This window comes from Dromiciops gliroides, chromosome 4, assembly GCF_019393635.1.
Source record: "Dromiciops gliroides isolate mDroGli1 chromosome 4, mDroGli1.pri, whole genome shotgun sequence".
In the NCBI taxonomy this organism is placed as follows: Eukaryota; Metazoa; Chordata; class Mammalia; order Microbiotheria; family Microbiotheriidae; genus Dromiciops; species Dromiciops gliroides.
The window spans coordinates 34185595-34208050 of NC_057864.1; the positions used below are offsets into that span (position 1 = coordinate 34185595).

Consider the following 22456-nt stretch of genomic DNA (forward strand, 5'->3'; position numbering starts at 1 on the left):
GAGTCCTGAGCTCGGCATTCCAGACCCTCTCCCCGGACCACCTGCCCCCCCCCCCCCCCCACTTACCTCGGCCGGCTCCGCCGCCATGCCTGTCAGATCCCGGGGTGACCTCTGACCCGCTGCAACCCGGAAGCTCTCGGCCTCGGGCCGGAAGCTCCCCTGCGAAGCCGTGGGGTTAGAAGGCGGTGCTTCCGGAAGCGGAAGCTAGAGGGCGGTAACCCGGGACGTGAAGTTGTTGCGAACAAGATGCAGGTAAGGACTGAACTGGGGGTCGTGAGAGGAGCGGGGTGACCTCGGGTCGAGACCCCAGGGCGAGGATGCAGAGAAGGAGCTCCGTGGAGAAAGCCTTGAAGGCCATACCCAAGAGCTCACGGCTCTACCAGCAGAGCCGGAGCGGGGGGAGGGGGGGAACCTCCAGGGTGTAGTAGCACATACACAGGAGAGTGACCTGTGATATGGGCGGAGCCGCCCCCGGGTTTGCAGAGCCCCTGATTGGGCTCTGACATTCCCCACCCCCACGCCTAATTTGCATATAAAGAAACCGAGGCCCAGAAAGGGTCTCAGGGGGGGCGGGAAATGATGTGGGGGAGGGGAGGGGCGGGGCCTGCAGGAGGTGGAGCTGGAGAAGGAAGCGCATCCTGGTGATGCGGGGAGGGGGAGGATGCGGATCCCCTGGCCCGGGTGAGGTTGCCCATGATGAGCCTTAAAGAGGTCCAGACACAGCGGGTGTAGACCATCGTGGGAGGGCCGGCCCCACGTGTCCAGGGAGTGATATCTCTGACCATTGAGGAGACACGTGGCCAGTCGTGGTGATTAGATGGGGGTGGGGGTCACCTGGAGAGGCCTGCTTAGGGGGGGACCCAGGAGGAAAGGGGGACGGAAAGGGGTCAGTGATGCATTTATTAGACTCTTTCTGTAGACACACGATGCCAGGGGTCTCTGCCCTCCAGGAGCTCCCAGTCTAACAGGAGATGGCCTCCTGGTCCCGAGGGGGCAGTGACAGCGCAGGGATAGAAGCAGGTCCAGCGGTGAAAGGGGCTATGCCCCCCCCCCAGGGCCCGCACCCCCCCCAGCAGGTGGGAGGGGATGAGGGCCCAGAACAGAGGGTGGCCACGTCAGAGGAGAGAAGGGGGCTGCGGAGGTAGAAAGAATGAGAAAGGGGGGTCATGACTCCTAGCGGGGAGCCTGGGGGGAGGAGCTGCGTGCTTGTGCTGGGGCAGAAAGACACAGGCTGACCTACAAACAAGCAGAAACAGAGAAAGCAAACCGGCGTGTGGGAGGGGACGGAGACTTTCATTCTCGGGGACATCGAGGTATCAAGGCGTGGTCAGAAACTGAGAAGCACTGGGGGGAGTGGGGCCGGTTGTCCCAGGGCATGTGTCATTGGGCAGGAGCATCCAGGCTGGCCTGATGGGCAGCCCCAGGAGCTGTCTGGGGAGGGGCCCCCACGGCCAGGGCCTGAAGGCAATTGGCAGGGGCAGATGCCACATGGAGGGGAGGGGAGATAAGGATGCCGTTTGTCAGGCCTTGGGAAGAATGAGGTGCTTCTGATAAGCTAATGGGGCAGGAGGAATGCAGGCAGGGGAGCAAGTTGAAGTCACCAGGGTGGCCCCTGACCCACCCTGCTAGGACCACCCACCATGCTGCCCTGTATAGGATGTAAGTCTTATACAGCCCTTTGCCCCCTCTCCCACCTGAGCACCTGAGTGGGATCCCCTTGGTCACCAGAGACTCAGGCTGGGGTGACCACACAGCCTCAGGCCATGGCCTTGTTCCTGCTTGGAGCATGCTTCCTGTCTAGAGGTCCTCGGGGGACCCTCTTGAGCCGCAGGACCTGACTCGTGCCCCAGTGCAGTGGAGGCCGGCTCACTCACACACACCCCAGGGAGGGCAGGAATGGTGGGGGTAGAGATCCCTTCTGAATCCTCCCTGGGTCAGTGGCCCGGGCTCTGCCCTGGGACCTGTCCATTAGAAGCCCAGTAGGACTCTGAAGGAACAGGCAGCCTGGTGCAGTGGGGGGGAAGATGTGCCCGTGCCAGTGAGCCAGGAAGATGACCGTGCGCTCTCCTCTCCTCCCCGGGGCGGCTCAGCCTGCTTGTCGGACCCCAGGTGCCCCATGGGCTGAGTCCTGAGCCCTGTCTGGCATGCTGGTCCCAGAGCACCCCAGGCTGACCAGCTGGTCCCTGCCCATGCAGAGGGAAGAGAAGCAGTTGGAGGCGTCGGTGGATGCCCTGCTGAATCAAGTGGCGGATCTGAAAAGCTCCTTGGGAAGCTTCATTTGCAAGCTGGAAAACGAGTATGACCGGCTTACCTGGTAAGGGCAGGTGGGTGGGCAGGGCAGGCTGGGAGCCTGGCAGGAGGCTGGCATGCATGCTGCTGAACCCAGGGTGGGAGCCTCCTGGACCACATAGCTTAGCTGCCCAGTTTCTGGGCCCTGAGGCCTGGAAGGGAAGTGAGTGAGCCCTCCTCTTCCCTCCAGCTTCTGGGCCTGGGCCGTTGAAGGTGCCGTGGGGGGTCTTGAGCCCCTTGTCCCTGTGGTGCAGGTCAGGGCAGCACAGACGCCCTGAAGGTGCCTTCCCCTCTGTCCCCAGACACTGTCAGGCTGCTGACAGAATTGGAGGGCGAGGGAAGTACCACGAAAGTGAGGCCGCCCCTTGCTCCCTCCCCTTCTGTCTGTCTTCTGCTGAACCTTTCACGTTTTGGATGCTGTGGAGAGGATGGTCTGTGTCCAATCCCACTGTGATCCCATTGGCGAGTAGAGGCCGGCCCAGACATTGAAGGAGACCTTTTGGAGGAGGCCTGGCCTCGACCCGTAGGGTCCCTGTCTTGAGGAGGCCTTTTTTCTTCCTCTAGCCGTGTCAGGAACCCCCGACTCAGTCCCAGGTTGTGCATCTCTTCCAGGTGGGCCTGGATGTGAAGGGGCCTTCAGCTCAGAAGCCTAAGGCTACATCTGTAGCCTGTCTGAAAGGCTTTTGGGAAGCTGTTGCACCCCGAGGGGGCCCAGGGGGTTAGGGCCTGCATTTTCAGGCAGGCCCTGTTGCCCTCTTCCCCACCCCAACTAGGCCCTCAGTCCTGGACAGCTTTGCTCTGCTCTCTGGACAGCTGAACACCCTCAACAAGGTCCTCAAGCACGAGAAGACCCCATTGCTCCGGAACCAGGTCATCATTCCTCTGGTGCTGTCTCCAGACCGTGATGAGGAGCTCACGGTGAGAGGAGGGGCCTGGGAGGGCACAGCAAGGGCGCTCTGACTCTCAGCAGCTTCTGTCCAGAGAGTGTTCCCTGCCTCTGCTGCCAGTTACTGGGGCTCTGCCCCCTTTCCCCGCTCCACTTGTGGCATTTGCTCTGTGGCACTGTTGAAAGATAGCCTGGGATACCCTTTGACCCAGCAATACCACTACTAGGTGGACCCACATGTACAAAAGTATTTATAGCTGCTCTTTTTGTGGTGGCAAAGAATTGGAAACCAAGGGAATGCCCCCCAATTGGAGAATGGCTGAACAAGTCGTAGTATGTGAATGTAATGGAATACTATTGTGCTGTGAGAAACAATGAGCAGGAGGAGTTCAGAGAAACCTGGAAAGACTTACAGGAACTGATGCTGAGTAAGAGGAGCAGAACCAGGAGAACATCATACACAGTAACAGCAACGTTGTGTGGCAATTGACTGTGATAGACTTAGCTCTTCTCAACAGTGCAATGATCCAAGACAATTCTAAAGAACTCATGATCTCCACGTCCAGAAATAAAGAACTATGGATTCTGAATGCAGATTGAGCCATACTGTTTCTACTTTGGGTTTTGTTTTTTCTTTTTTGAGGTTTTTCTCTTGATTCTCCCTTCACAGCATGATTGATGCAGAAGTATGTTTAATGTGATTGTACATATATAACCTACATCAGATTGTTTTCTGTTTTGGGGAGGGGAGAAGGGAAAGAGGCAGGGAGAAAAATTTGGAACTAGGAATCTTATAAAAACAAGTGTTGAAAACTGTCTCTACGTGTAACGAGAAAAAAATAAAATACTATTAAGATTGGGGGGGGGCGGGGGGAGAAAAGAGGAAAAGAAAGACAGCCTGGGCTGTGGATGGGCTGGGAGTCAGACTGCTTTGCTCTCAGCTAATGCAGTTCACCCTTTGTGCTTATGATAGAGGCAGACAGAGGGAAGGGTTCCTGTCTTCAGTCATGAAGTAGTCCCTGACCACCTGAGAACCAAGCCAGACCCAGAGGTTGAGGAACAGGAGAAGCAGCTGACCACAGATGCAGCACGCATCGGTACCGATGCAGCCCAGGTAATGACAAAACCTTCCACGGAAGCCAGGGCCCTGCCCCGGCCCCCTCCCCCTCCCCTCCAGGAGGCAGGGGTGTAATCTACCCCTCAGGCCTGGCCCTGCTCACCTCATTGCACCTACATGTTTTATAGAAGCAGATTCAGACCTTGAATAAAATGTGCTCTAACCTACTGGAGAAAATCAGCAAAGAAGAGCGAGAATCAGAAAGTGGAGGTGAGTGTATCTGGTGGGGTGGGAACGGGTCATCATGAAGGAGGGAAGATTGGGAAGGAAGCAAGGGGGTGTAGACATGGAAAGTGAAGCAATTGAGGGCACATCATGGGGGCCCACGTGTGCTGGTCTGAGGCAGCCCCCACACCTGAGTTGCTAGGGATCCCGAGGTATGGGAGTGGTCCGAGTCTCTTTAAGCTCTTGGGCCTGGTAACCCAGTTCCTGCTTTGCCCACTGCTCAGTGCCTCGGCCTTCCTTTCTAGGTCTCCGTCAGAATAAACAGACCTTCAACCCTACAGACACCAATGCTCTGGTGGCTGCAGTTGCCTTTGGTAAGGGTCTGTCCAACTGGAGACCTCCAGGAACCAGTGGCCCCGGCCAGCCAGGCCAGCCTGGGGCAGGGACCCTCCTAGCTGGAGCATCAGGCATGCAGCAAGTTCAGATGACAGGTGCGCCCAATCAGCAACAGAGCACTCTGCTCAGTGGAGTACAGATGGCACAAGCTGGCCAGCCAGGTAAGGAGAACAGTGTGAGCAAATGCCTGGAGGCAGGAAAGAGCAGTACCCAGAGGAGCCCAGGCTAGGCCTACAGGCTGTCTGGAGGCTGCCAGGAAAGCTCGGTCTTAGCATTCCAGGCTCAGGATTGGTAGCACTGTGCTCATGCTGGTCCCAGCTTAGGAGGGGGGTGGCCAGGAAGGGCAGGGAGGACAGCTTGACCTAATTTTGCTTTTTTATTGATGCTTTGGCTTTTTTATTCTCTTTCACATCCTAGCATGCTGCTCCATCCTTGAGTCCCCCCTTCTAACAGAGAAAATCACCCAAGACCCAACCATGTAGCCACATGCGCCATATTCTGTAGCTAGAGTCCCCCACCCCACAAGGAAGGAGGACAGTGTGCCTTATTGTGGGCCCCCAGGACCAACACTGGTTGTTGCTGTCAATCCGTGTCATCTCTGTTCACGGCTTTGCTGACTGAGCCCTGGTCTGGGGTCCTCTGATTTTCTTACGTTCTCTCCTTCTTATGGAACAAGCATTTAACGCATCCCTGAGCCGATAGGAGCCTGTGTTGGTGGCTGCAGGACCTTTATTGGTCATTGTGCCCAAAAGGAACAAGCAGTGAGGGGCCTTGGGGGGGGGGGCAGGAATCAAGCCTGGGACTCGGGGTCAGAAGGATGCAGGTTCCATTTTGCCTTTGTAGCCATGTGACCATGACCAGTCCGCTGTGGGATGGTGATAGTAGGGCCTGATGAGATCACAGGTATAGGGGAAGCACGTGGCTGCCCAAGTATGAGCTGCTGTCCTGTTGGGTCTTTCTCGAGTTAATTCCAAATTACTTTCAAAAACGGCTGGGCTGTTTCACAGCTTCAGTCGCAGTGGATTTGTGTGGGCATCCTATTTTAGGAAGAATGTGTCAGAAAGCCTCCTGAGGAGGGCAGCCAGGGTGTGAGGGGCCTTGAATTCATGGCACAGGAGCTGGGGACTGGGGCGCGAGCCCTGAGAATTATGGGTAAATATGTGAAGGGCTGTCATGTGCAGGATGGGCTAGATTTCTTCTCTCAAACCCCAGACGTAGGACTTTGGAGCCTCAAGTCTGGTTCCCTGGTCACCACGTTTTGCTGCCTTTATATGCATCTTTGATAGAAAGAGTGAACAGGTCAAGGCTGAGCACAGATCCTCTGGGGTGCGCCCCTGCTGGATTGATGTGCAGCCATTCAGCTCCTGAGTCAGTCTTGTCTTAGATGAGCGGGAGGCCCTTTGGAGTCAGGAAGACTGGAGTGCTAACCTCATCTCAGACATTCCTATCTGCATGACCCTGGGCGGGGCCACAGTGTCCTCAGCTGTAAAATGACTGAAGCTTACTATGTACAGCAGCCTCTACCAAGGGCTAGCGAGGCACTGAGGACAGGAACAAGCCCAGCAGAGCTCACAGGCAGATAGATAGAAGGATTCCTCTGCCAGTCGTACAGAAAGGTGCTGTGATCCGTCAGGGGCCTGGGCAAAGCAGAGGGACCCATTGCACTCTCAGGTTCCTCCCAGCTCTAAATCCATGGTCCTGCCTTGGTCTAGGCTCCATCTTGCCTATGTTTTCCATAGGATAATGAGATACTTAGTCAAATGCTTTGCTAAGATCTAGGTAACTATGTCTACGGCCTTCCCTGCTCTACCACTTAAATAACCCTCCATAAAAAGGAAATGAGGTTAGTCTGGCACGACCTGTTCTGGATTAGGTCACACTGGCTCTTCCTAATCCCTCATTCCTTGTCTAGATGCTCACTGTCTCCTCGATGAACCATTCTGGATTTTCCCCAGAAATCTGTGCAGCTCACTGGCCTCATTGATCTGTTCTCTTCCCCCTTTTGAAAATCAAGACGTTTGCCTTTTCCTGTCCATCCCTTCAGTATCACTCTCTACAGTCTCCTAGGTATTACTGACCATTACTGAGCAATCAGCAGTCATGTCTGCCCAGTTCTATCTGGTTCGAGTGAGCTTGGTGACTTGCATTTGCAGGTGGAGCAGCTGCTGGCACTTAAGCACTGGCTTGTCCACCCGCAGTGGTGGCCCGATCCCTTTCTGGACCTTTTGCTCTCCTTCCCATCTTTTTCAGGATTTTAATTTTGATTTTGTGTTGTTATGAACTCGATAAACTCCAGCACATGTGGACACTTCCATATATGAAGAATAGAAATAGAATCGTCCATGAAAGTAAGGCTCTATCACGTATGGCTTCTGTTTTTTCAGTCTAACAAATTTACCGTGTTTGTTCCAAAGCTGCCCCTTTTTTCCTTTTGAGGGAAGCACCATTATCACTACCCCAGAAAGCCCCTCCCTTTGTAACAAACTGAGTCAAGCAGAGTAAATCCAGTGTCTCCTTTATCCTGAGTCAGGAGGTAGGGTAGTAGGCTTTGGCAGCAGCCCTCTGGAATTGTGGTTGGTCATTGAAGTCTTTCAAAGTACCTTTTCTTTGAAATGTTGTCATCGTTGTGTAAATTGTTCTCCCAGTTGTGCTCACTTCACTCTGCATTAGCTCACACGGTCAGTCAACAGGCATTGTGTGTGTTAGGCACTGTGCTAAGCTCTGGAGATACAGAGAAAGGCAGAATCAAAGTTCCTGCCCTCAAAAAGCTCCTAGTCTGATGGGGGAGAAAACAAAGAAATGGCTGTGTCTATACATGCTATATCCAGGGGAAATGGAATGGAGGTCATCAGAGGGGAGGGCACTAGCAGCTGGGGAGACTAGGAGAGGTTTCTTATTGAAGGTGGGATTTGATGTCAGTCTTGAAGGAGAGCAAGAGGTGGAGATGAGAAGGAAGAGCATTCCAGTCATGGGGCACAGCCAGGGCAAAGGCCTGGAGATGGGAGATGGAGTATTGAGTCTGGGGACCAGCCAAGAGGCCATTTTAGCTAGATCATAGATAATAAAGTGTAAAAACACTCGAAGTGCGCAGAGGTCATCTGGATACATCATCCCTTTATCTTATAGCATAGTCAAATTTACATTCCTGTACCATTCTTTTTTTTTTTTTTTTTTTTTTTTTTAGTGAGGCAATTGGGGTTAAGTGACTTGCCCAGGGTCACACAGCTAGTAAGTGTTAAGTGTCTGAGGCCGGATTTGAACTCAGGTACTCCTGATTCCAGGGCTGGTGCTCTATCCACTGCGCCACCTAGCTGCCCCTCCTGTACCATTCTTAATCAATGGGCACCCCCTTGTTTCCAGCTCTTTGCTGCCATAAATAGCTGCTATGAATGTGTGCATTGCCTCCTCCCCCACATTCTTTGGTGTCCCCAGGTATGGGCTTGGGAGGAGGATCGCTGAATCCAGCCTCAATGGACTTCACAGCTCCCCCAGCACGCACTCATATAACTTGAAAGAACCCCCTTTCTCACCTTTGCTTCCCTTGCACCTCAGCTGTCTGGGTTTGGGCATCCCTGACCCCATTCTTGTGGGGCCGCACCACATTCTTGTGTTCTTGGTGCCATCGTCTGCCCGCCTACCTCCAGGCCCTCCCACATTTACCATTCAAGTCATATTTGTAGGTCTGGTGGACAGGCAGTGGAGCCATCCCTGCTTTGGCTGTTGCCAGCTGCATTTATTCCTTTGACCACTCACTTGCCAGGGAATGGCTCTTCTGGTTTCAAATTGCTGCAGATTCCCTGTGCATTTACTTCAAAGAGCCTTCCCTGTTGGCACTCCCATCTTCTCCAGGCGTCACTGCCAATCCCTTGTCTGACCTTTCTGAAATCTGGTTATCCCAGACGGAGGATGTGCCCAGTGGCCCCCCTGGTTCCCTTTTCTGTCACAGACTGCTATGGACTGAGTGGAGTGGTCACCGCCTTTTTAGGTCACCTCCATGGTCTACCACCCTCTTCTGTCCTGTAGGCATTTTGTGTCGGGCACACCCCTGGGCAAGGTCGTCTGGCCTCAGAGATAAGATGTGTTTTTTCTCTGCCCCGTGATGGTGTGGCACCAGCCGTGGCATTTTTTTCTGGCAGCAGAGAAGAGTATATCTCACCTATTCATTTTCCAGTGTCTTCCCTCCCTCGTTTTCCTCTTCACTCACTTCACTGAAGCTCAAGAGCTTACAGGTCCATCTTGATGATGTTTAGCTGGGTGGGTTCAGAAGGGGAGTCTCCATGGCTATAAAGATTCAGAGTTATGCATTGGTGGGCTTAGAACTAGATTGAGGCCAGGGCCTCAGGAACCCAGGTGTCAGGGTTTAAGAAAAGCTCAGTGGGTGGTCCTGGGGCTGAGAGACACATAGTGAAAGAGAAGTGCCTGGACCCCAGCCCGAGGACAGGGGCCAGAAGAGCTTGGGGTGACCATGGGGGTTGAGGGTCTTCTCTGGGCTGAGCCTGAACAGGGTCTGCTCAACCTCCTCCTGCTTCTCCTTTAGGTAAGATGCCGAGCGGCATTAAAACCAACATCAAGTCAGCTTCGATGCACCCCTACCAGCGGTAAGCTGCCCACCGAGCACAGACACTGCCCCTCTGGCTCCCCACCAACTCGGATCACTGGACCTGCTTCTGAAGTGACAGAGGCCCTCACAGGCATACCCCATCTCAGAGGCCAGATCTCTTTCTGGAGCCTTCTTGCTCCTTAAGTTCACCCAGGCCTCACTCTGGGACACATCTGTGCCACCTGTCCAACCCAGAAGGTAGCCTTACCCCTACAAGCTGGGCTCGGTGAGCCTCGGGGCCTGTCCAGTCGCTGGCCTTTGGGGCCCTTACCCTTAAGGTCCTGTCACTCTGTGGAGGCTTCCTTGGACAGAGGCAGCTGTTGCAGCTGCTAAGGGAATCTTAGTCTGGGGGCTGATGGAACAGGCTGGTATGAAGAACAGTCCTGTCCCATGACTGAAGAGAGAAAAGCTCCCTTTGCCGCTCTTCTGTCTGGGAAAGGGGCTTCCTGAGCAAGTGCCAGGGCCTTTGGCAAACAGTTCCACCTTCACCCTGAGTTCTGGGGCGGGATCTGTGCCCAGGGAGGGCTGGGGGGGGGGGTCCCCTCTGCCTACCTGCTCCTGGGCAATGACTACAGGAGGGCCCAAGAGTGTTGCTAAACCAGCTGCCTGGCTTTCCTGCATGCTTTACTGGACCCACTCCCAGGAGAGTGCTCCCCAGAGCCCCTTTGAGCAGGAAACTGGCCCCCACTGGAATCCCTCCTGTATTCTCTGAATAAAAAAAGGCTTTAAAGTGATTCATGAGTCAGTGTTTTCCTGTAGGCTAGCATTTCCATAGCACTTTTCAAAGTACTTTACAAACATTATTTCACTTGCTCTTCACAGACCTGGGAAGTGGGTGTTATCCCTGTTTTTCAGATGAGGAAACTGGTGGATGTTGGTGAAGTGACCTTCCCAGAGTCCCAGGGTCTGAGGCTAGTTAAGAATGTGGGTCTTCCCTGATCCTAGGTCCTGAGCTCCGTCTAATCCAGCACCTCGATGCCTGGGGACTGACCCCCTGGCATTCTGAGATGGTCCTCATTCATCTTCCTTGGGGAGGCCTGCAGCCTTGGCCTCCTCTGTCTGGGTTTGGGCTTCTCAGCAGGCCTCTGGGCCAAGCCTGGCCTGGGGACCTCTCAGCCCAGCCAAGCTACCACACTCCTGTCCAGTGATGGAATTTGTGACACCTGAGATACTCCAGCCACCCATTGCAAACAGCTAAGCCGTGGCCTGTTGACCGGAGAAGCGTTTTAATGGCTGGCTGCCTTGGAAGCCTGCCCACCCAACCCACATTCCATTGTTGAGACTGGGGAAATATGCCCAAGGCCTCAGGACCCCAAGCACTTCTGGCCCCTCCAGGCACTCCCAGGAATGCTACTAAATGTCAGACATTCAGGGGCCATGCTTCCCTACACCAGCCACCTCTGCAGCTCTCCCACTACCTGGGGGACCCTGGACGAGGCCCTGCACTTCTCCTAGGCTTGTTCTGCTCCTCTGTAAAGCAAAGATTCTGGCACCCAGGAACCAGCTGTGGCCCGGCAGGGTCCTTATGAGATGGGCTAGGTCATGTGCACTCTGAGGGCATGTGTTCCTGGACACACAACCTGCCATCTTTGAGAGAAGAAAGCACTCCCTCAGAAAGGCATCTGCTAAAGAAACTCTGTACCCAGTGCCTGGGTACTCCCTGGAGCTGTGCTGCCCGCAGAGGAAACCCCATAGAAATATGAACTTGGGAGGTGCTGTGGCTCCGGCCCTTCGAGGGGGTGTTTTGTAGCGAGTGAGTGGCCCTTTTCCTAAAAGAGGCTGGGAGCAGCGGGAAAGGAGTCCCAGAGCTCAGCCCAGCTCTGGGTCTTCGGAGAGAAGAGCACAGGTCTTCCTCAGGCCTGAGCTTGGATGGGACTTACACCCACCCACCTCTGGCTGTGTCAGTGGGTACAGCTCCCATTGCCCAACCTTTCTAGCTGGCCTAGCGCCGCCCTTTGTTCCAGCCTCCTCCTCCTCCTGTCTCAAGCCCCAGATGCTGTCCTTACCTAGCTGGCTCACCCCCCTTATCCCTCAGCCTGAGAGGGAGGCTGCAAGCTGGGGCCTATATGGGCCCCCAGCCCGCCTCTGAAATGCTCGGCACCAGCTCCAGCCGGGCTCTTTGCCTGCCGCCCCCACACCCACCCCCCCTGGCAGCTGGAAACAAGTCCTGCATTGTGCAGCAGCCTGGCCAAGAACAATCCTCCATGGACAGTGACCTCTCTGTCCACACAGGCAGGGCCCGTGTGAGTCAAAGCCTCCAAACACCCACCCCAGCCGCCAGGCAGGCCAGCTCAGGATTTCCTTCTCTGCAGCAAACTCCCCTCCCCAAGCTCACTGGGGCTCGGTGTCTGCAGCCCCTCGCTTGCCTGGCTAAGGCTGGGGCTGGGGCTTCAGCAGGTCTCCTGCATGGCAGCATCACAGGGCAAGGCCCAAGCTTGGGCCGGGCAAGTGTCAAAGACCAGCGCCCAGCCCTGTCTGTGGGCTGCTCGTGGCCAGCCATCCCCCAGGCAGTGTGCCTTAGCAGGAAGATCACCAGCCTCCATTTCTTCTTCATTTGGAACATGGGGAGAAGGAATACTTGGGTTCTTTCTAGCACTCTGGAAGCCCAGGAGATCCCAGCTGCCTTGTTTTTTGTGTTGTGGCTCATGACACAAGCCTTGGTTCTCAATCTTCTCTAGCCCATGTCTCACCCCAATAGGGTAGGGGCCCCAGCTCACTGAGTCATGTACATGGGCCCCTTCTGCTCTATCCCAAGGGTTCATTTGGTCTAATGATAGTGGGCACTTGGGTCCAGAGGCCTCCTTAGGTGAAAATGCCCAGCAGCTCAAGATCAAACTGGCAGGAGTCAGAGGAAGGACACTCTTATAAAGAGGAGGCAGTCTACCCTGGAATCTTCCCTGGAACAGGCAATCACAAGAACATGACATCCACACCTTGGAGCTGGATTCAAATTCACCTACCATTTGTCAAGGGCCTGCTGAAGGGCTTGGAATCCAGCCATGTGAGGACCGCTTGAAGCAGTGGGTCACAATCAGCCTGGAGAAGACTGGGGGGTGGGGGGGGGGGAAATGTTAGTTCCAAGTATTCATAAGGTTGCTTTGTGGAGGAGTTGGTAACGCTTGTTCTGCCTGGCCTCAGACGTCAGAACCAGGAGAAGTGGGAGAAAGGTAACAAGAGGCAAAGGTAGGCAGATAGGTTAGGAAAGACTTCTTGGACCTGTGAGAGCTGCCCTGGGCCTCCTTGGAGGGTAGTGAGCTTACCACGAAAAGACTGGCAGCTTGGGTGCCCCTTCTGACGCAGAGAATGAGGAGAGAAAGAAATGACTTTTCTTTCTTGAGGCAGCCAGGTGTGTAATAAAGAGAACACACAGCTAATAAGCATCTGAGGCCAAATTTGAATTCAGGTCCTCCTGACTCCCTGGCTATCCCCTGTAGCACCACCTAGCTACCTCCAGCCTCTTGCTCTTTCCGTCTTCAGGCTCTCGGAGACTTGGATCTTTGGGTGACAATGCATCCTTAGCCATCCTTTCCAGTCCCTGCTTACAGCTTCTCCTGGGCCTCCAACTCCCCGGTCAGGGCAGAAGAGTTAGAATCTTCACTCTCTGTCACCACTTCCAGACCTGCTCTCTTCCACCATCACACTGAAGTCAAGCTTTCTTCCCTTGTAGTTTATTCGGTCCGGACTCATGACCCAACCCAAATCCTGGGACTTGTTCTCTATTTATGCTCAGAACATTCTCTTCTTTCTCAGTAGCTGTTTGTCCTTCTGTATCTTGACTCATCTCACCATAGGAGAATCAGAAGGGAGGCGTTAGCAGCTTTAGGAATAGGGAGGGAAGGCTGCCTGCAGAAGGTGCCATTTCACCTGAGTCATGAAAAAACAGACATATACTATGAGGCAGAGATGAGGAGGAGGAACATCTGGAACATGGGGGACAGCCATGTGGACTGGAGCCTGGGTCGGAGCCAGGGGTGGGCCCTGTGTGTTTGTGAGGAACAGCACGCCAGTTCATGGAGAGAAGAGCACGGGAAGCGTAAGAGGAGGTCAGGCCATTAAGAACTTGAAATGAGAACCAAAGCAGTTTGTATTTGATCTGCAAGGCAATGCTAGCTTGAGTGGGAAGGCCGTGTGGCCAGACCTGTATCTTAGAAAGATCCCTTTGACACAGGGGGAGGCCAGACTGTATCCAGGACAGGGAGACCAACGGGAGGGCTACCGGAATTATCTATCCAAGTGAAAGGTGATGAGGGCTAAAGTGGAGGCAATGACAAACACACATGAGAAATATTGTGGGCAAAGACATTACAAGATTTGGTAATAGTGCCTGGCACCTAGTAAGTTCTTAATCCATATATATCTGACCGAATCTGTGGGCTGAGTTCAAGGAAGGAGCCAAGGGTGACACCTTGTTTGACAACCTGAGTTGTCATTCAGGGAGGATGGTAGGCCTTCCACAGTAATGGGAAAGAGAAGAAAGGGGGAGGTTTGGGGGGAAAGAGAATGAGTTAAAGCTTTGGGCGTGTTGAGTTCAAGATGCCTGTAAGACGTCCAACCAGGAAGTCCAGTAGGCAGAGGGAGAGACACCTTGGTGACAGGACTTTCTGAAGTTACCCCTAACCCTATGTCTGTGGGGCCAGAAGGGGCCTGGCTCTGTGTGGCTAGAGATGTCAGACCACCTCTGAGAGAACTGCTTTGTTCCAGCTCCGGGAAGACCCCTTGGCCCTCACCTGTGCCAGAGTGTAGCATCAGTTTGGGTGTCTGAGGCATTCAGGTCTATGAGAAGCCCTTTTGTGGTCATTGGGCACACCAGCGCTGGCAGGGCCTTTCTCCTCCTCGGTCACCTGCCTGCCCTCAGGCTGCCTTTTGTTTTTTGTTTTTGTTTTTCAGGGCAATGAAGGTTAAGTGACTTGCCCAGGGCCACACCACCTTCTTTTTTTACCTCAGTGCACTTAGCTATTATGTTTTAGCTAGAATAGCTTTCTTATTCTTCTTCACCTTCTGCCCCAATACCTTTATAGCCCCTGTGCTCATGTCTGGAAGGCCCCACTCATCTCCTCGTCTCTTTCTCCCAGGTACCTCATGTCAATTTTGCAAATATTGTTGGTTGTTGTTTGTTTGTTCTCATGACTTGTAGGGAATTGAAGTAAGGGAGGGCTGTGTAAGGTCACCAGCCTCACTTTCCCCTCCAGAGCCATCTGGGTCCACTAACAAAATATACATCAGGACAACTTGAGTTATTCCTGGATGTTTGAGGCAATTGGGGTTAAGTGACTTGCCCAAGGTGACACAGCTATTACGTGTCTGAGGTGATATTTGAACTCAGGTCCTCCCAACTTCAGGGCCAGTGCTCTATCCACTGCGGCATATGCCCATCTCTGTGCAGAAGTTCTAAAGGTCAGAATATTCTAGAAGTTAGAAAGTCCCCAGTGCCTGTCTATGCAAAGCCTTAGGGGTACCTGGGGCCTGTGGGAACCCCTTTCTGAAACTGGATAAAAGGCCAGTCTCTTCTTCTCTCCATCCTTGATGGAAGGAGGAATAGAAATCTCTCAAGAGACAAACTCACCTGGGGAGGTGGTAAACATGATGGTGAAAGAAGGCAAGGGGTACACAGACCTGGTGCCTGCTTCTTGTGGGCACAGACAGCTGCCAAGTCTTGTCATTTCCACCTCCACAACATTTCTTACACCTGTTCCCTTCTCTCTGCCCACACAGCTACCACTCCCATCACAAGCCTTCAGCACCTCTCACCTAGACTCTTGCAATAGTGTTCTAAGTGAGTGTCAAGGCCGTATTCTTACCAATCTATCCTCTGCACATAAAGGGATTTTTCTTAAGCCCGGGTTTGACTGTGTCACCCTCCTACCCAATGGCTCCCCTCCCCAGTACCTCTAGAACCAAATGGGAACCCCTCTGTCCAGCATCCCAAGCTGGCTTCTGCTTGCCTTTCCAATCTGTGGGCCAGTCAAACTAGCCACTTTTCCTCACACGTGATCCTACATCTCTCATCTCCATGCCTTTGTACTGGCTTTCCCTGCCCCCTGTCTCTCAAACCCCTTGACTCTCTCTGAATCTCAGCCAAAATGTCACCTTCTACCCCGAAGTCTTTCCTGATCCCTTCAGGTGCCAATGCCTTCTCTACCCCCAGCCCTGCCCTGCCCCATCACTTTGCAGTATTGTGTATGTACCTCTGAATACATGTCCACTCTGGCTGGACTGGAAGCTAAAGTGCAGGGATTGTCCCAGCCAAAAGCACAGTACCTGGCAAATAGTAGCCACTTAGTGTTAGTCGATTGAGTAATTGATAGGGATAACCCACAAATGAAAGGTGACAGCCTTGGTCCAAGAACCAATCTGGAGGACCTGAAGTCCCTGTACCGTACTCACCTGGGACTCCTTTTTCCTGTTCCCAAGAGAGTCATTGTAATGTGTAGCATGAGTTAAGTACAGCAATGAAATGGGGGAGTATGTGCCTGGGTGGGCCCTTTTATTAGCCAGTGTCTCATTTGGACTGTTGTGACCCTCTTGTGGTGTCAAATGGATAAGACATCCCAGGATTATTGTTGTTATGTTTTTATTAGTGCTCCCTACCATATATATACCAAAGTTTCAAATATTACCCCCACTTTAAAAATGTTCTTTCCTAAGCAGAAGAAACTTCAGAATTGTCTGAATACTTATAGATTCCATGTTAAGAGTTGTTAAGAATTGCTCTCTTTAAGATCATAGAAGAGGGAAATGGACCCACACGTACAAAAATATTTATATCAGCTCTTTTTGTGGTAGCAAAGAATTGGAAATCAAGGTGAATGCCCATCAACTGGGGAATGGCTAAACAAATTGTGGTATATGAATGTAATGGAATACTGTTGTGCTGTAAGAAACAATGAACAGGAAGAGTTCAGAGAAACCTGGAAGGACTTACATGAACTGATGCTGAATGAGAGGAGCAGAACCAGGAGAACTTTGTACACAGTAACAGCAACATTGTGTGATGATCAACTGTGACAAACTTGGCTCTTCTCAGCAGTGCAATGATCCAAAACAAAAATGTCAAAGAACTCATGATAGAAAATGCTCTCCACATCCAGAAGAAAAAGATCTGTGGATTCTGAAAGCAGATTGAACCATACTGTTTCTACTTTGGGGCTGTTTTCTTTTTCCTTCTTTTTTGAGTTTTTCCCCTTGTGCTCTGATTCTTCTTTCACAAGATGACTAATGCAGAAATATGTTTAATGTGATTGTATATATATATATATATATATATATATATATATATATATATATATAAAACCTATATCAGATTGCTTTCCATCTTGGGGGGAAGGAGGAAGGGAAGAGAGGGTGGGAGAAAAGTTTGGAACTAAAAATCCTATGAAAACAAATGTTAAAAAAATATCCTTACATGTAACTGGAAAATAATAAAATACTTTTTAAAAAAGTGTTGTTCTCTTTAATGATGAGCAGAAAGCTTTCAGAAAAACCTGGAAATGGGGACAGCTAGGTGGTGCAGTGGATAAAACACCGGCCCTGGACTCAGGAGGACCTGAGTTCAAATACAGTCTCAGACATTTGACACTTACTAACTGTGTGACCCTGGGCAAGTCACTTAACCCTCATTGCCCTGCAAAAAAAAAGTAAGAAAAAAAAGAAGAAAAAACCTGGAAAGACTTATGTGAACAAAAGGTGAAATGAGTAGAACCAGGAAAACACTGTACACAATTCAATGGGAGGGAGAGAATTTGGAACTCAAAAAAATTTTTAAAGAATGTAAAAAAATCATTTTATATGTAACTGGGGAAAAATAAAACACTACATTTTTTTGGTTGGTTTTTTTTTTGGCAAGGCAATTGGGGTTAAGTGACTTACTTGCCCAAGGTCACACAGCCAGTAAGTGTTAAGTGTCTGAGGCTGGATTTGAACTCAAGTCCTCCTGACTCCAGGGCCGGTGCTCTATTCACTGCGCCACCTAGCTGCCCCAACACTACTTTTTTTTTTTTTTTTGGTGAGGCAATTGGGGTTAAGTGACTTGCCCAGGGTCACACAGCCAGTAAGTATTAAGTGGCTGAGGCTGGATCCGAACTCAGGTCCTCCTGAATCCAGGGCCGGTGCTTTATCCACTGCACCACCTAGCTGTCCCCATTTCCAGGTTTTTCTGAAAGCTTTCTGCTCATCATTAAAGAGAACAACACTTTTTAAAAAAGTATTTTGTTATTTTCCAGTTACATGTAAGCTGCCCCAACACTACATTTTTTTAAAAAAAGAATTGCTTTCTTTGAAGATGAGTCACTTGTAGCCTCATAAGTTTGCATATCAGAAATGTAACAGATGCTTTTTATACCTGGACCCTCACTCTAAGATAACAATGGCTTCTGTCAAGGCCACTCTCAGGATGTTTCTTAGTATCCAAACTGAACAGACTGGCCATCCTGAGACATTTATCACTTCCCCATATCACTGTCATCCTGATTTCTCTCCTTTGGACACGATCCAGCTTATCAATGTGAATACGAAGCTACAAGCTGGGCAAAGAACACTTTCTCTTTTCTCAAAAGCCATGCCTCTCTTAATGTAGCCCAAGATCCCATCAGCTCATCTGGTTGCTGTATTTCTTTTAAACCATTCAGGAGAATCCTACTGCATTTCCATGTTCTCATGGGAATCCCTAGGATCCCCTTCCTCATCAGATGTTGATTCATTTTCCTTTGTCTTGCAATGCTTGGTCACAGATGCCTGATCTTGACACAATCTAGAGGTCACATTCCTTTTGCTATTAATATCTTTCCTGTTGGTTTATCTGTGTGTGCTCAAGGTTTTTATTTCAGTTTTGTTTCTGCTGAGGTCTTGGGTAATTTCTGTCTTTCCCTCTTTATTTTCCTAATGCTCACTTTCTAGTTTCCTCTCTTTTGATGTCAGTTTCCCTGGGGGCTGGACCTCAAAACCTCCTTCTATACTGAGTGATTCATGGTTCACCAGCTTCAGTCTCTGCTTCAAGTGACTTCTTGGGAGGACAGAACTGGCCCCAGATGGATGCTGGTCTCTCTGCCTCTGGCTTAATGGAATGCCTCACAGCAGAGGCACACACATATCCTGCCCCATCCCTCTGTTCCTCTGCTCTTAGGCTGAGTTCTTTTGTTTCTCTTATGGAACAGAATGCTGCCATGATGTTTGGATGTATGTTTGGGGTAGGGAATGTTAGGGTGGTAGAGTTGAGTTCTGTTGAGGCAGCTAGGTGGCACAGTGGCTAGAGAGCTAGGCCTAGAGTTAAGATGACTCTTCTTCCTGAGTTCAAATCCACCCTCAGACACTTCCTAGCTGTGTGACCCTGGGCAAGTCACTTTACCCTGTTTGCCTCAGTTTCCTCATCTGTAAAATGAGCTGGAGGAGGAAATGGCAAATCTCTCCAGCATCTTTACCAAGAATAGTCCCAATGGGGTCACAAAGAGTCAGACACAACTGAACAACAACCACCACCATGTTCCCTTCCACAACCTGAATTTTTTTTGACCCCGAGTAGTAGACTTGACACATATTCCTAATGCATTTCATTTTACTAGATTTAGCACAATCATGATCCTTTTGGATCCTGACCCTATCACTCATCATCTGCATTTTTAAACTAATCTGGGGGGGGGCAGCTAGGAGGTGCAGTGGATAAAGCACTGGCCCTGACTTCAGGAGGACCTGAGTTTAAAATCTGGCCTCAGACACTCAACACTTACTAGCTGTGTGACCCTAGGCAAATCACTTAATCCTCATTGCCCTGCAAAAAAAAAAAAATCTGTAATTAACTAATCTGCTTCTCTTCCAACGTGGTGTCATCTACAAATTTGATAAGGCTGCAAACCTATGATAAAAATGTTCCAAGTAGCACAGAAGCAAGCAGAGATCCCTGGGGCATACTATTGGAGCTGCCAGTGAACCATTAATAATTAATTAATAATCCAGCCAAATCTGAATCCATCTGCTGGTATTATTGTCTCATCTCTATTTCTATCTTCTCTGAAAGAAGAATATGAAACACTTCATCAAATGCTTTGCTAAAATAAACTAAACTCTACCTACAACATTGTGCTCATGTGCTAGTGAAGCAATCCTGTTCACAAAGGATAAGAACTGAGCCCGGCAGGACCTGTTCTGGGTGAAGCCAAGTTGGCTCTTTGGGAATTTCTACTTGCCATGTTAGAGGTTTGCCAACAGGTAGGTCACCTAATAATCTGTTCCAGAATTTTCTGAGGAATCCAAATCAAACTCACTGACCTCTAGTTTGCAGACTCTCTTCTCTTCCCTTTTTCGAAAATTGGGACCACATTTCCCCCTCCTGACCTTGCAGCACCCCTCTCCCAATCTCTGTGTTCCCTCAGATGTCACTGGCAGTGTCTCAGGAGTTACAGCTGTCATTTCCCTGCCAGGTGGCTTTACTTCATTCAGAGCAGCCTGGTGCTCTCTTATTACCTCCTTGGTTATCATGGGTACCAGTCATTTTTGTTCTGTTATTTCATTTTTTAAAAAATATTTTAATATTCATTTTTTAAATGTTGGGTTTTAAATTCTCTCCTTCCCTCCCTGCTTCCCTACCTATTGAGAAGGCAAGCAACATGCATGTAAAGTGATGTAAAACATATTTCCATATTAGCCACGTTTAATTAAAAAAATGAAAAGCCAGAAACATTAAGGAAAAAGAAAATGAAAAAAAAAGAACATGAAAGTAAATCTGCCTCAATCTGTATTTAGAGTTCATCAGTTCTTTAGCTGGAGGTGAATTGTCATTTCCAATGTAAAGAGCATCTACCTTTGTAGAGGAAAAGAGACAAAATAGCAATTAGGTGACTCCAACCTTTTCTCTGTTTTCAATTAGCATCATCATCATCCTGTTGACCTCAACAGTCATCCCAACCCTTCTCTGTTTCCTTCTCTTTTCCTCAGGATATCTTAAAAACAAACAAACAAACAAACAAACCTTTTGTTTTGTTAGGTTTCCTCTCCAGACTCAGCTTGCTCAGAACTTTAGCATTCCTGACACTGTTCGTTAAGGATTGTACCACTCTCTTATATCCATCTTCTGTTATCTTGCCTTACTTTCATCTTCTTTAAATTCTGAGTTGGTCAGAGAGTTCCCTGTGCATCCACATCAATCACTTCAAATAATCTTTGTCTTTGCCATGGGAACAGTCCATGATCTCTTTCTTTCATGCAGTTCCTTAACCTTTATTTTTTTTTTTATTTTTTTTTTTTTGCAGGCAACGGGGGTTAAGTGACTTGCCCAGGGTCACACAGCTAGTAAGTGTCAAGTGTCTGAGGCCAGATTTGAACTCAGGTACTCCTGAATCCAGGGCCGGTGCTTAACCACTGCGCCATCTAGCTGCCCCCAATGCAGTTCCTTAACAACATCCTTTACTCTAGTTCTTCTTCAAAGGTCTCCAATTAACCCTCAATGTGCCTCTCCATGACCTTCTATATGATGATCATTTTTAATTGCTGAGAAACCATTATGTTACATGTCTCACTACTATTCAGTAACACTGGTAGAATATTAGTGTTGAAAAGATGGACCTTTGCTTTCATGAAAAGCTTGAAGTCACTGAAGGGACTTGTCTCCTCCATCTGATTAACTCTAGGTTCAGTTTGTTGTCCACATGCACTTTCTGTACCAGACTTGTGTGTTGCTGGGCAAACCCTTTCGGGGTTTGCATCCATTCAGATGCAAATTGAAACCTACATGATACTACACAAGGCTATTAAACTGTGCTTACCCTTTGACCCAGTAATACTCACTAGTTCTATATCCCAAGGAGATCAAAGAAAGAGGAAAAGGACCCATTTGTACAAAATATTTATAGCAGCTATTTTTATGGTGGCAAAGAACTTGAGGGTTTACTCATCAACTGGGGAATGGTTGAACAAGTTATAGTATATGAATGTGTTGGAGTACTATTATGCTACAAGAAATGATGAAGGGGATGGTTTCAGAAAAACCCAGGAAGACTTGTATGAACTGATGTTAAATAGAGTGAACAGAAACAGGAGAACTATCTACATAGTAACAATAATATTATTATTTTGTTTTGTTTTTTTGTTTTTTGGCGGGGCAATGGGGGTTAAGTGACTTGCCCAGGGTCACACAGCTAGTAATTGTCAAATGTCTGAGGCCGGATTTGAACTCAGGTACTCCTGAATCCAGGGCCAGTGCTTATCCACTGTGCCACCTAGCCGCCCCCTGTAACAATAATATTATGATCAACTGTGAAAGACTTAGTAATTAACTTAAAGACTTGGTGATTAACGCAACAAGGGACCACAATTCTAAGTTTTCATAATGAAACATGCTATCCACTTCCAGATAGAGAATAGATGAATTCAGAGTGCAGTTCCTTCTTTCCTTCCATTCTTTCTTTCTTTCTTTCTTTCTTTCTTTCTTTCTTTCTTTCTTTCTTTCTTTCTTTCTTTCTTTCTTTCCTTCCTTCCTTCCTTCCTTCTTCTTTCTCTCTTTCTTTTTTGGAGCATGACTAATGCAGGAAGTTGTTTTGCATGGTCATATATATATATATATATATATATATTGGTGAGGCAATTGGGGTTAATTGACTTGCCTAGGGTCACACAGCTAGTAAGTATTAAGTGTCTGAGGACAAATTTGAACTCAGGTCCTCCTGACTACAGGGCCAGTGTTCTAACCACTGCACCACCTAACTGCCCTGATCCTTTATATTATTAACAGGTTTTGTTTTTCTTGTCTTCTCATGATGGGAGGGGAGGGAGAAAGAAAGAATTCAGAACTGAAAAAGAGGATAAAAATGTCTGTGTTTAAAAGGAAGGAAGGAAGGAAAGAAGAAGAAGAAGAAGAAGAAGAAGAAGAAGAAGAAGAAGAAGAAGAAGAAGAAGAAGAAGAAGAAGAAGAAGAAGAAGAAGAAGAAGAAGAAGAAAAGAAAGAAAGAAAGAAAGAAAGAAAGAAAGAAAGAAAGAAAGAAAGAAAGAAAGAAAGAAAGAGAAATCTAGGTAACAGATG

The 22456-nt window shown here is 49.6% G+C and overlaps 2 protein-coding genes across 4 annotated transcripts in view; one reads left to right on the plus strand and one right to left on the minus strand.

Moving 5' to 3' along the window:
• SZT2 (SZT2 subunit of KICSTOR complex) overlaps nt 1-243 on the minus strand; it is a 76353-nt gene extending 76110 nt beyond the window's left edge. For both annotated transcript variants that reach the window (XM_043962853.1, XM_043962852.1), the window contains exon 1: nt 67-243. In XM_043962853.1, coding sequence (XP_043818788.1) covers nt 67-87 — 21 coding nt within the window. In that variant the 5' untranslated portion in view covers nt 88-243. The remainder of the gene's footprint in view (nt 1-66) is intronic.
• Nucleotides 119-10174, plus strand: MED8 (mediator complex subunit 8). 2 transcript variants are annotated; one of them, XM_043962855.1, is made up of 7 exons: nt 119-252; nt 2196-2314; nt 3063-3207; nt 4149-4289; nt 4421-4502; nt 4763-5014; nt 9391-10174. In XM_043962855.1, the coding sequence occupies exons 1-7, from the start codon at nt 247-249 to the stop codon at nt 9453-9455; spliced, it is 810 nt and encodes a 269-aa protein (XP_043818790.1). In that variant the 5' UTR covers nt 119-246; the 3' UTR covers nt 9456-10174. The 2 variants fall into 2 exon arrangements, with proteins under 2 accessions (XP_043818790.1, XP_043818789.1); XM_043962854.1 differs by having other exon boundaries at nt 193-252; nt 2091-2314.
• Nucleotides 10175-22456: the final 12282 nt, after the last annotated feature.

Coding starts and splice junctions, on each gene's coding strand:
- MED8 (XM_043962854.1), top strand. CDS start 2,145: ATGCTGGTCCCAGAGCACCCCAGGCTGACCAGCTGGTCCCTGCCCATG. Junction 2,315..3,062: donor GAGTATGACCGGCTTACCTG/GTAAGGGCAGGT, acceptor CACCCCAACTAG/GCCCTCAGTCCTGGACAGCT. Junction 4,290..4,420: donor TCGGTACCGATGCAGCCCAG/GTAATGACAAAA, acceptor CATGTTTTATAG/AAGCAGATTCAGACCTTGAA.